The 11,328-nt window shown below is 46.8% G+C and overlaps 1 protein-coding gene across 1 annotated transcript; it reads right to left on the reverse strand.

The window, feature by feature from the left end:
- Nucleotides 1-3,681: 3,681 nt before the first annotated feature.
- Nucleotides 3,682-8,882, reverse strand: LOC120989253 (perilipin-2-like). The gene is made up of 7 exons (XM_040417234.1): nucleotides 8,680-8,882; nucleotides 8,008-8,090; nucleotides 7,644-7,896; nucleotides 7,196-7,374; nucleotides 5,766-5,900; nucleotides 5,395-5,685; nucleotides 3,682-3,816 (listed from the first exon to the last, which is right to left on the reverse strand). The coding sequence occupies exons 1-7, from the start codon at nucleotides 8,822-8,824 to the stop codon at nucleotides 3,697-3,699; spliced, it is 1,206 nt and encodes a 401-aa protein (XP_040273168.1). The 5' UTR covers nucleotides 8,825-8,882; the 3' UTR covers nucleotides 3,682-3,696.
- Between the last annotated feature and the right edge of the window lie 2,446 nt (nucleotides 8,883-11,328).

Raw genomic sequence — 11,328 nt, forward strand, 5'->3', positions numbered from 1 at the left:
TCCGTATGGAAACCATAAGGTCAGTCAGCCACCTCCTCAGTTCTGGGGACGTGATGGCTACTCTGGACCTCAAGGATGCTTACCTCTACGTCCCGATCCAACCTTCCTCCCGGAAATTTCTCAGGATCGCGGTCCAGATTTCAGGAGTGCGCAGGCACTATCAATTTGCCGCCCTTCCCTTCGGAATCTCATCTGCCCCCCTTATCTTCACCAAGGTGGTAGTATCGGTGGTAGCAGCTCTGAGACTCCAGGGACTGACCATTGTCCCTTACCTGGACGATTGGCTCCTTCTAGCCTCTTCAGTCCCTTTACTTTCCCATCATCTTCGTGTCACAATTTCCTTTCTGCTCCGCTTAGGCTGGATTATCAACTGGCAGAAGTCGAACGTGAGCCCTTCAACTTCTATCCATTATCTAGGATTCGTAGTCGACTCTCTGGAGATGTCCCTCCAGTTGACGCCAGAAAGAGGAGCGCGGATTCAGGACCTGGCAAGGTTCCTTTACGTACCACGACGAGTCTCCATACGGACCCTCATGAAGATGTTGGGGCTCATGTCAGCGGCTGCGGATGCAGTCCCTTGGGCTTTATGGCACCTCCGACCTCTTCAGTCGGAGGTCTTAAACAAATGGAACGGCAGCCCGGCAGGGCTAGATTCCCTGTGCTCCCTATCCAACCAAACCCGGAATTCCCTCAGATGGTGGTTCCATCTACCAGCAGGGAAGTCTATGACCCAACCAGTTTGGCTCATATTGACTACGGACGCGTCCCTTGTAGGCTGGGGCGCCCATTTAGACGGATCCCCAGTTCGGGGATCTTGGTCTCCTCAGGAGCGGCATCTTTCCTCAAATCTCCGCGAGATGCGTGCTATCCGGCTAGCCCTCCTTCACTTCGCCCCTCAGATTCGGGGCAAAGCTGTGAAAGTCCAGTCAGACAACATGACTGCCGTGCTTTACATAAACAAGCAGGGAGGCACAAGATCCTTACCCCTTCTTTCAGAAATTGGGGTAATTCTACGGTGGGCAGAGCTGAACCTATCCCATCTATCTGCCACTCATATTCGAGGCTCCCTCAACTTCATTGCGGATCGCCTAAGTCGCGGCTTACCGACCATGGAGTGGTCACTGCACCCGGAGATCTTCAAGCAGCTAGTCCTCAAATGGGGTATGCCAGAGGTGGATCTTATGGCAACCAGGTTCAATGCCAAGGTACAGAGGTTCTGTTCCCCATACAGGGAGGACAACCCCCTGGCGATAGATGCTCTGACAATACCGTGGAGGTTCAGGCTGGCTTACATCTTCCCTCCCTTTTCCATGATTCCGAGGGTATTGATGAAAATCAGTCAGGATCAGGCCTCGGTAATAGCCATCATACCATTTTGGCCCAGGAGATCCTGGTTTACCCAGCTCATTCAGAGGAGTCGGGGACAATATCGGAAACTTCCCCCGAAGCAGACCCTGGTGTCGTGGGACACGCATCTCTGCCCAGATTCAACCTGACAGCCTGGAGGTTGATCAGTCCCTTCCCAGAGTGGATGGGCTCTCTGAGTCGGTCCTGAGAACTTTGTCGCATTCTAGAGCAGAGTCTACCAAAAAGGCCTACTCCCGTCTCATGAGGATCTTCACCTCATGGTGTAGTTCCAACCAGGTGGCGTCTGCAGATCCGCCCCTCTCTGCGATCTTACAATTCCTCCAGGATGGGTTGGACAGAGGTCTCTCCCCTTCTACCCTGAAGGTCCAAGTTTTTGCCATCTCGGCCTGTCTCAACAGGCCATATTCTCGGGACCCGCTCATCAAACGCTTCCTTAAGGGAGCAGAAAGATTGAAGCCTACGATACTGAAACCCGTTCCCCACTGGGGACTTATCAGTAGTTCTCAAGGGGTTAGCATCTCCCCCCTTTGAACCTTTGGAGGAGGCAAGCTTTAAATTTCTAACACTCAAGGTGGTCTTTCTTCTGGCTATTACCTCAGCCAAAAGAATTTCGGAGCTACAAGCTTTCTCCCCTTTACACCCATACATCATTTTCTTACAGGACAGAGTCCTTCTAAAATTTCTACCTTATTTTAGACCTAAGGTTCCAACTTTTCAAAATATCAATCAGGTAATTTCTCTACCTGTATTATTCTCCGCCTCCTCCTCTGATGTTCCAGTCCGACATCCACTGGACATATCGAGATGCCTCCAGATCTATGTGGATAGATCCAGAGAATTCAGGATAGATGACACCCTCTTCATCCTGTTTGCCGGTAAGACTAAAGGCAGCAAGGCGTCTAAAACTACTATTAGTCGCTGGATCAAGGAAGCCATTAGGGATGCTTTCACCTCCCAATCCTTAGATCCTCCGGAGTTTGTGAGGGCCCATTCTACTAGGGCCGTAGCTACCTCTGTCACAGAGAGAAGTCTTCTCCCCCTAGAGTTGATCTGTAAGGCGGCTTCCTGGAGCTCTGAATCAACCTTCATCTCTCATTATAGAATAGATGCTAAGGTAGCAGAGTTTTCGGCTTTTGGGCAGACAGTTCTTACTTCTGCCGGGCATGAGGACCCTCCCTAGGGGATTCTTCTTGCTATCTCCCCATCTGTGCTGCTGGTAGGACGTAAGGGAATCGTTAATTTCTAACAATAATTTGTTTTCCCTTAGTCCCAACAGCAGCACACAAATTTTCCCGCCCTAAGTACCTTTTCTTGGTATAAACACGCTGGGCTGGGGGGGGGGGGGGGGGGGGCGAACCCCTCCCTTTAAGGGAGCTGGAGTTCTTCTATTGGTTATTGTTTGGGCTCATTAAAAATTCTGCCGGTCCTACCAGTCCACGGGGGGGGGGGGGGAAGGGGTAAAACAAATTATCGTTAGAAATTAACGATTATATACTCTGCTTCTGTGACAAGAGCACACAGCATTATAATTTCTAATGCTGTGCGTTTCTGTCCAACCTCGCTATAATTTGTACTGATGGCATGTCCGTAGAAATCATTGCAGGTCAGGCAAAGACAGACACTATTCCGGTCCATTGACACATCCGTAGTGTATTGCGGACAAGAATAGGACATGTTCTTTTTTTTTTTTTGGGAGAGCACAGTGTGCTGTCCGCATCCATTCCGTCCCCATAGACAATTAATGGCTCCGCACAATTGCAGAACAATGTGGAGCACACTTGCAGACGTGTGACTGGAGCCTTATAAATCATCTTGGTGTGCAGTCATGTCACAGGAGCAGTGTCCATAACAGCAAATCACACTCCCACACAGAGCATGTTACCTGCTGTGGCTGTATTGTGGCCCACAATACATGGGGCACTGGCTGTGTGCATCACGGATGCAGACCCATTCACTTAAATGGGTCCGCAAACCAAGAGATGTGGAACAGGGTGCTTCTGTGGTGTTTCTGGCCGTGCCTCCGCACCACAAAAAAGCAGTGCAGGCACTATTTTTTGCAGTGCAGACCCCATTCAAGAGAACGAGTCACCGATCCACATGCATTGTGGACCACAGCATGGGCCCAGTCAGCACACTGTCGTGTGCATAGGCCATTGGCTTAATGCTCATTGGTCACATGAACGTGCTTGGGCTACAATACCAAAACCAGCCACGGCGCTTGGTGAGTATTGAGCATCGTTCCCCTACTTTTCTAATGCATATTTATTATGTGAAGGGCTGAGACTGCTTCTAGTGGTATACAAAAGCAGTACATGTGAATAGATCAGCTCATTCTTGGTTTATTACACGGCCATTAGCTCCAGAGAAATCTTGCATTTCTTCCTCTACCAATACATCTGTGTTGCCATCTGTTTCTGAAGCATGGTCATTGATGCTGAAGTCAGGCACCTGATAAAAGAGAAGTTTCACTTTGTTAGAGATATTAGAAACACTTTTTTAAAAGACCTCATGAAGGCAGGTGTCCTATTCTTGCTTAGAACAATGGTGCATGGGGGGGGGAATTCAACCACAAATCTGCAGCATGCCTTGAAAGGCACAGATTTTTCTTCTGCGGGAATTCTTTGAAAATCCAAATACTCTTAGGTTGCTGCAATTTTTGCATTCTGCACTTTCAAAATGAGGTTCCCATTTAACTTTAGACTCCAGCATTAAGTACTGTGGTGGGTGAGGAGCCATAAAACTGAGCCTGCTGGAGTGTTAGAGGTCACTTAACATATTTCTCACCAATAGTTTCCTTTTGCTCTCTGCCTTATCCTAATTTAGCAACAGTCCCTTAAGTGGAGCCTTATTCAGCGTTCAATTGTGAAGAATACGTGTAGTTTCAGTTTAAAGCATGTTTTTAGCTAAGCTCTGATAGATGCTAACAATGGTCTTCAATATGACCTCAGGGTGATTGATAGTTAGGGAACAAGTACATCCTAAGGGACTGGATTAGTGACAAGGGGCAGCTGGAATCCCCTGTATGATAGAGGTGTCTCCAGCATTTAATAAAAACACTGAAGACTGACTCCTTTGTAATGCTGTAAGAGCTTTGCAAACAATTTTAACACCCAAGTCACTGGCCACAACAATTACCTACCTCAGCCAGCCATTGAGCAGGCATCTCCTACCATTGCCTGTGTTGCACTAAGAAATGGAGATCAGCAGGGACCTGGCAAGCCCTTGAAGGGTAGCAGTGGACTAGGTAGTTTTTTTTAAGGCACTGACTACTTTAACCAACCACTGAAATAGCATCTTTGAAAGGGGTAGGCATATAATTATGGCTTTTTTATAAGCCAAGTATGATGGAACTGTTGGGATTTCCACATCCCTTACCAAAGCATTGTACAGTCCAAGTTGTTATGGACAAACCCTTTAGAGATCCTATTAACTGAGTATTCTCATTTTAAACCTGAAGTCTAGCATGCAAATGGCTAGAGGTGGTACCTTACACCATCACTATATGTAAAGCCTGCCTCATATTGAGGATTTGTCTTACTGTAACAGCACCACAATTTTTAAAATGAGACCCGTGAGTGCAAGTTAAGGCACAACCAGATATTAAGTCTGGTAGAGTAGTTGTGTGTACACGAACCTTTGACACAGACAAGTTGATGCAGATATTTTATTAATACAAAAGTGCATGAAAAGTTTAGTGTACATAGTGGGGTTTACACATCAGTGATGCAGTTACATTTGGGCGGAATGTGAAGAAAAGCAACCGCCAAGAGTAAGACAAAGTCCAATGTTGAGACAAAGCATTTAAACTGTCAAATGGGTTGTCACCACCGTTACTGTCCCTCAGCTTAAGGTGGAGCACAAGGATATGGGCAGTGCTATGGTAAACTGTGGTTGGGGTTTGCCCATTTAGGTGATTAAGTGCAAAGTTTAGTGAACTTTTCAGTCCTCCTTGTTGGCAGAGTCTCCCCCATCAACTTCTGGCTCCCCATGTTGGTTAGCAGCCAGTTGTGGGTAAAAGGGACCTACCAGCCAATTTAGTGGAGTGTTGTTAACCAAGTAGTCCATCACATCATCCATAGAATCCTTCATTTTTGTGAACTGTGCCTTAGATGTGTTTAAGAGGCCATCAGACATTTCTCTGAAGGAAGAGGCAGAACGGAAATTTTGATAGACATCTGCAGCCATGGCACTAGCATTGTGAGCTTTGTTCTGGATATTTTGTGGAAGGCCTTGAACACTGGAGACCAGAGACAGACATGTGGTTTGCAGTTGATGAGTAAGACTCCGGGCAATAGTCAGAGTGCGGGATTCAATTTGCTGCAGAGACAAATTGTAAGGTTATAGCATTCCCAGTGTACAGGTATTGCCTACCATACAGTATACAGGACCATAATCACCTCTGTGCTTTCATGTTCTCCACTGGCATCTTGCCCTGTGCCTTTTGTCCATACCACCCACTTATTGTAGATCTTCTCCTGAGCATCATGGATTTTCTGATTTGCATCATTCATGTTCTTTCTTGCATATTCAATCTTAAGATAACAGGGCAAGTTTAACATGCAACTCGTATCAGTTTAAGTTCTATGAACACGAGTTTCCTCAAAATCATAACCTCATTTTCTAGAAGTGGATTGACATTCTTTAAAGGGAATGGGTCACCAGGACACACTCCCTCCATACAAGCCCTATTAACTACAGAAACACATGCGGCTCACGTCACATCAGTAATTCTTATCACTATATTCAGTCCAGATTGGCCTTCAAACCGGCCATGCAGTGCATAGGACCATTTCTGGAGGCGACCCTCCATTGCCGTTCACAGGCACATTGTGGGAAACCACATCAGTAATTCTGATCTCCAAATTATGAAGTCACCAGCACACGCATTACTGTATTTAATACAGGGCTGGTCCAAGGTGACAGTCCATTTAAGCAACAGCATCTATGACATGCTCTATAAGAAATGATTCACTCTTCTGGTGAGAAGACTGTAAGGTAGGTTAACCTATAAATGAATGAAGATAACTAGATGTAGACGCAGATTAAAGAATGGAGCTTCAAATGTGTATTTAGGAATCATCATTAACTACCAAATGAATTAAAATGCAAGGCAGGTTCACTGCAGGCATCCACATTTCATACTATATGGATGCAGATTTTTGTATCAAGCCAGCAAAGGTTAATGTAAAGCCACTGCATAAATATGAGGTTTTCTGGGCAGAAATTGACTTGTGGCACCATATTCTGACTGTCACAGCATGTGAATTGTGCAGATTCCACCTGTTGCAATGCAAACCAAGACCTAGGCAAACCCACAAATTTGGTGTGGAAACTTCAGACATCCTCCAAGTTAGGCCTCATACACAGCTGTTTGGGTCTGCATCCGAGCCGCCAAAACTGCAGCTCGGATGCGGACCAATTCACTTCAATGGGGCCACAAAAGATGCGGACAGCAGTCTGTGCTGTTCAAATCAGTTGCATGGTCCTATTCTTGTCCACGCTTTGTGGACAATAGGCAGTTATATTAAAGGCTGTCTGTGCCGTTCTGCAAACTGCAGAACATACAGACGCCATCCATGTTTTGCAGTCTGCAAAACACAACGGTCGTGTGCATATGCCCTTGATGTTTTTTTTTTTTTAAAAGGACAAATGACTGGGTCAGTTATGGGGAGTGAATTCATAGAAACTTGTTCCCAATAATTGCCTGTAACATCAGTACATGTAAAAGGAGCAATACATCACAAGCGAGTTATACCATCAGATTTTTTATTTTTTTTAATCATTAAGAAAAGTGTCAAAACTAACAGATGAAAGCACATTTACTAACCAGGTCAACTGTGTTCTGGAGCTGAGCAATGGCCTCCTGGCTTCGGCACTTTGCATCCTTGATCCGGGTCAAAGCTTGTTGGTAAGCACGTTTGCGAGTCTTCGTAGAAAGGGTTCCAAGGCGAACATAATAGCTGGGCTTAGACAATTCAAAACCTTCGGTTTTAGTTGCTTCCTTAACTAAAATGCAAAGAAATGACAGTTAAGGTTACATACTTTCTTCAAGCGCAACAAAACCTTGGGTTACAAGATGCATGGTCTCTGCACACCTGGCGAGTAGTGCTCCTTTTCCTTTTTGCATTGGAGTGAAATGTTCTGTTCTCTGAACCGGGTGACGTGGAAATCTTTACAGAGAAAGCACATTTCACTCCTATAAAAAGAAAAGTGTATCCGGTGTATAGCAGATGCTTCCCTTCACCCACACTTCAGCTGGGTAGGTTGCCGCTTACCCAACTCTTCATCAGTTGGTGGCAGGTATTGTTCCAGAAGACTTTCCGACTTTGTGAGTGCAGTGTCCACACGGGTGCTCACGACCTTTACTACACCACTTCCCAGAAAGGTGTTAATGCTGCCATTCACGACAGCCTTGGTCATCTCCACACTATCCTGCACAGCTCCCTTTGTTTTGTCAACCACTCCCGCAATACTCTGGATAACTGCATCTTTGACTCCAAAAACTGCTTCTGAGGCATTAGCCACAACCTAAGTATAAAATAAATATATATGATACTTGCCTGTTAAAGAAAGCCTTCACCCAGTCTTGCTTTCTAGTTAGTGACATTTCTAAGGCTTCCCATGATCTTAATAGCTTACCTTTCCAGATGGCTGATAGAGAATAGGCAGCTTCTCTTCAATCTTATCCAGTCCAACACAGGCAATGTTATTAGCCAAGGCAACTGAAGATGGAGGAATAAAGATTATGTAAAAGTCTGACGCAACTCCTAGTCATCAGTACAAAGCCAGCAGAGTTCCTGTGAATACTAGGACTGTTTGCACAAGTAGACATTCGGCCTACTTCCTATGCCAGGAGGGAATGAAAACTGCATGTCTAAAGCAAAGCCTGCATATCACATACACCTGTTTGTTAAGCACATTGCCCTGCGCACCCCCCCCCCCCCCCCCACCCTCCAGGGGTAGTCCCATCCCAAACACTTGTGGCATAGCCAAATAAGTGTGATAGACATGGTCATACCAGTCTCCCCTGTATGCAGGAGCCAGAGGTGGTCTGTACCAAGTAGCCCGTGCTCCACCATTACTACAACTCCTAGTGCAACAGCCTACATTCTGCTCAGCTGATTGTCCTAACCACGTCTGGCTGCCTTTTCCCAGATAAGGAGATATATTCCGAGATAGGAATACCACTTTCATTGGTAAACATACCATGACCAAGCAAACTAGAGAAAACCTAAACATTGAAACTATTAAGACAAAAAGCCTAATCCACAACCTTAATAGTAAAAAAGCAAGGAACTCCATTCAACATACTTTGAGGTTCAAGTTTCTGTAGGATGGGCCTGGCACTGGTTAGAGCCACAGAAGTGATCGTTTTCACACTCTTCTCAGCAACATCACATACAGACTTCAGGTAGGGATGGTTGTCTTTAGTGTTCACATAGGCAGAAGATACCATGTCATATGTTGAGCTCACCAATGGCAGGTTAATCAACCTTACCACCACATTCTAAAAAGGACAACAAACAAAATCAAACCTCAAGTACTTGGAAGTAAGAAGCCAAGACTATACAAAATGCATGACTACTCTAGGCCAGGGATGTTCAAACTGCAGCCCTCCAGCTGTTGCAAAACTATAATTCACAGTAGGGGTGGGCGATACGGCCTAAAGTCTATATTGTGATATAATTATCGCATATCGCACATGCTTAAAGGGTTTCTATCACTTCGTATGCCATAATTAGCTCTCACACACTAGCGATCCGCTAGTGTCTGCTCTGGCCAACCATCCTAATATAAGAGCTTTTTGGGCAGCCGTTTTGCTAAAAAAAACAACTTTTATAAATATGCTAATGAGCCTCTAGGTGCTATGTGGGCGTCATTAGCACCTAGAGGCTCCGTCTACCTTCATACACAGCCACCGCCCAGCGCGTCCCTCCAGCCCGCCCATCTCCTGATGAATGTGATCCTCCGTGTGACGCAACGGACGAATTCTCGCGCATGCGCCGTGCGCGGCTGTATTTGGCGCATGCGCAGAGAATGTCTGACCGCTTCCCTGCTCAGACATCTCCACTGCGCCTGTTCCTTGGAGCACTATGACGTCATCGGCGCAGGCGCAGTGGAGATGTCTGAGCAGGGACGCGGTCAGACATTCTCTGCGCATGCGCCGAATACAGCTGCGCACGGCGCATGCGCGAGAATTCGTCCGTTGCGTCACACGGAGGATCGCATTCATCAGGAGATGGGCGGGCTGGAGGGACGCGCTGGGCGGTGGCTGTGTATTTAGGTAGACGGAGCCTCTAGGCGCTAATGACGCCCACATAGCACCTAGAGGCTCATTAGCATATTTATAAAAGTTTTTTTTTTAGCAAAACGGCTGCCCAAAAAGCTCTTATATTAGGATGGTTGGCCAGAGCAGACACTAGCGGATCGCTAGTGTCTGAGAGCTAATTATGGCATACGAAGTGATAGAAACCCTTTAAATATAGTTTCCTATATTTGGGGGGGGGGTGGATGTTTAAACTTTTTTATTTTTTTTATTTAAATAACCATTAGCCTCCTTAAGGGCTAGAACCCTTGTCATATTCACCCTAATAGAGCTCTATTAGGGTGAATAGGACATTACACTCTCCCTGCTGCCCTGTGCACACAACAGCAGGGAGCTGACCATGGCAGCCAGCCTCTTATGTGCCCCCCAGCCTCCCTCTTATCAGCCCCCTCTGGTAACTCAAACCCACCCCCTCCCTCCCCAGTATTAATCATTGGTGGCAGTGGCCACAGGGTGGTCGTCGTCATCCCCCCACCCACCATTGGTGGCAGTGGGCAGTTCCGATCGGAGTCCCAGCAGTGTAATGCTGGGGCTCCAATCGGTTACCATGGCAGCCAGGACGCTACTGAAGTCCTGGCTGTGATGGTATGTAAGTGAGCAGCATTATACTCACGTGTGCCGTGGCCACCGGGCGCTCCTTCTCATAGGTCTGTGTGCATTGCTAATGCTATAAGCATTAGCAATGCGCCGCACAGACAGAAGGAGCGACCAATGGCCACGGCGCAGTATAATGCTGCTCACTAACATACCATCGCAGCCAGGACTTCAGTAGCGTCCTGGCTGCCATGGTAACCGATCAGAACTGCCCAATGCAGAGACTGAAGAAAATTCCCGGCACCCAACCTCTGATAGGACGCTGTGATCTGCACTATTAACCCCTCAACTGAGGGGTTAAACGCGCGGATCACAGCGTGCAGCCATAGGGGCTGGGATATGGCCGGCACATTGGTATTCATTGGTGGCGCAGTGGCCACAGTCCCTCCCCTCCTACTGTTCTTAGTGGCCAGCATCAGCCGCCACTAAGAAGGACTCCCTCCTTCTCCACTGTGCCGGCTCAGGAAACCATGGTGCGCGCCGAGAGCGCGATCATATCGCAGTCTGGCGGTATGCACAAAATCCATATCGTGGCACAAATTTATATTGCATATCGCCCACCCCTAATTCCTGCGATGCCTTAATTAGCTGTAGGCTGTCCATGCATACTGGAAGTTGTAGTTTTGCTAAAGCTGGAGGGCCACAGGTTGGGCATCCCTGCTCTAGGCTAAATTAACACAAATTCAAGTAGAGCTACAAGATCTTCAAAAGGAGCCATTTACATTGTGGAACCTTAGAATAAGAATCAATATGTATTCCTGGAAAGCCAGAGTGACGGAGCCCAGTAATCATGGATAGGTGTGCTGCAGTGCCCACTGAACCACCAGAGCACCCTGGTTCTGCTGATTAGCAGTATGCCAAGAGTCAGAAAACAGACTAATTGTATTGCAATTGTTAAATGGGGTTATCCCCTTTTCATACTGATCCCCTATCCTCAGGATAGGGCATCAATATCAGATCGGCAGGGGTCTGACTCCTGGAAAGATCTGAGTGACTTTTTTTTAAAGGGCTTCTGTCACCCCACTAAAGTCTTTTTTTTT

Source organism: Bufo bufo, chromosome 2 (assembly GCF_905171765.1).
Source record: "Bufo bufo chromosome 2, aBufBuf1.1, whole genome shotgun sequence".
Lineage (NCBI taxonomy): Eukaryota > Metazoa > Chordata > Amphibia > Anura > Bufonidae > Bufo > Bufo bufo.

What these genes read in the sequence shown, in the direction of transcription:
- LOC120989253 (XM_040417234.1), bottom strand. Translation starts at nt 8,824, where the DNA reads ATGGTATCTTCTGCCTATGTGAACACTAAAGACAACCATCCCTACCTG. An exon ending in ACCAACTGATGAAGAGTTGG is followed by an intron (nt 7,375 to 7,643) that starts GTAAGCGGCAAC and finishes TTTGCATTTTAG; the next exon opens with TTAAGGAAGCAACTAAAACC. An exon ending in GAGAACATGAAAGCACAGAG is followed by an intron (nt 5,686 to 5,765) that starts GTGATTATGGTC and finishes TTGTCTCTGCAG; the next exon opens with CAAATTGAATCCCGCACTCT.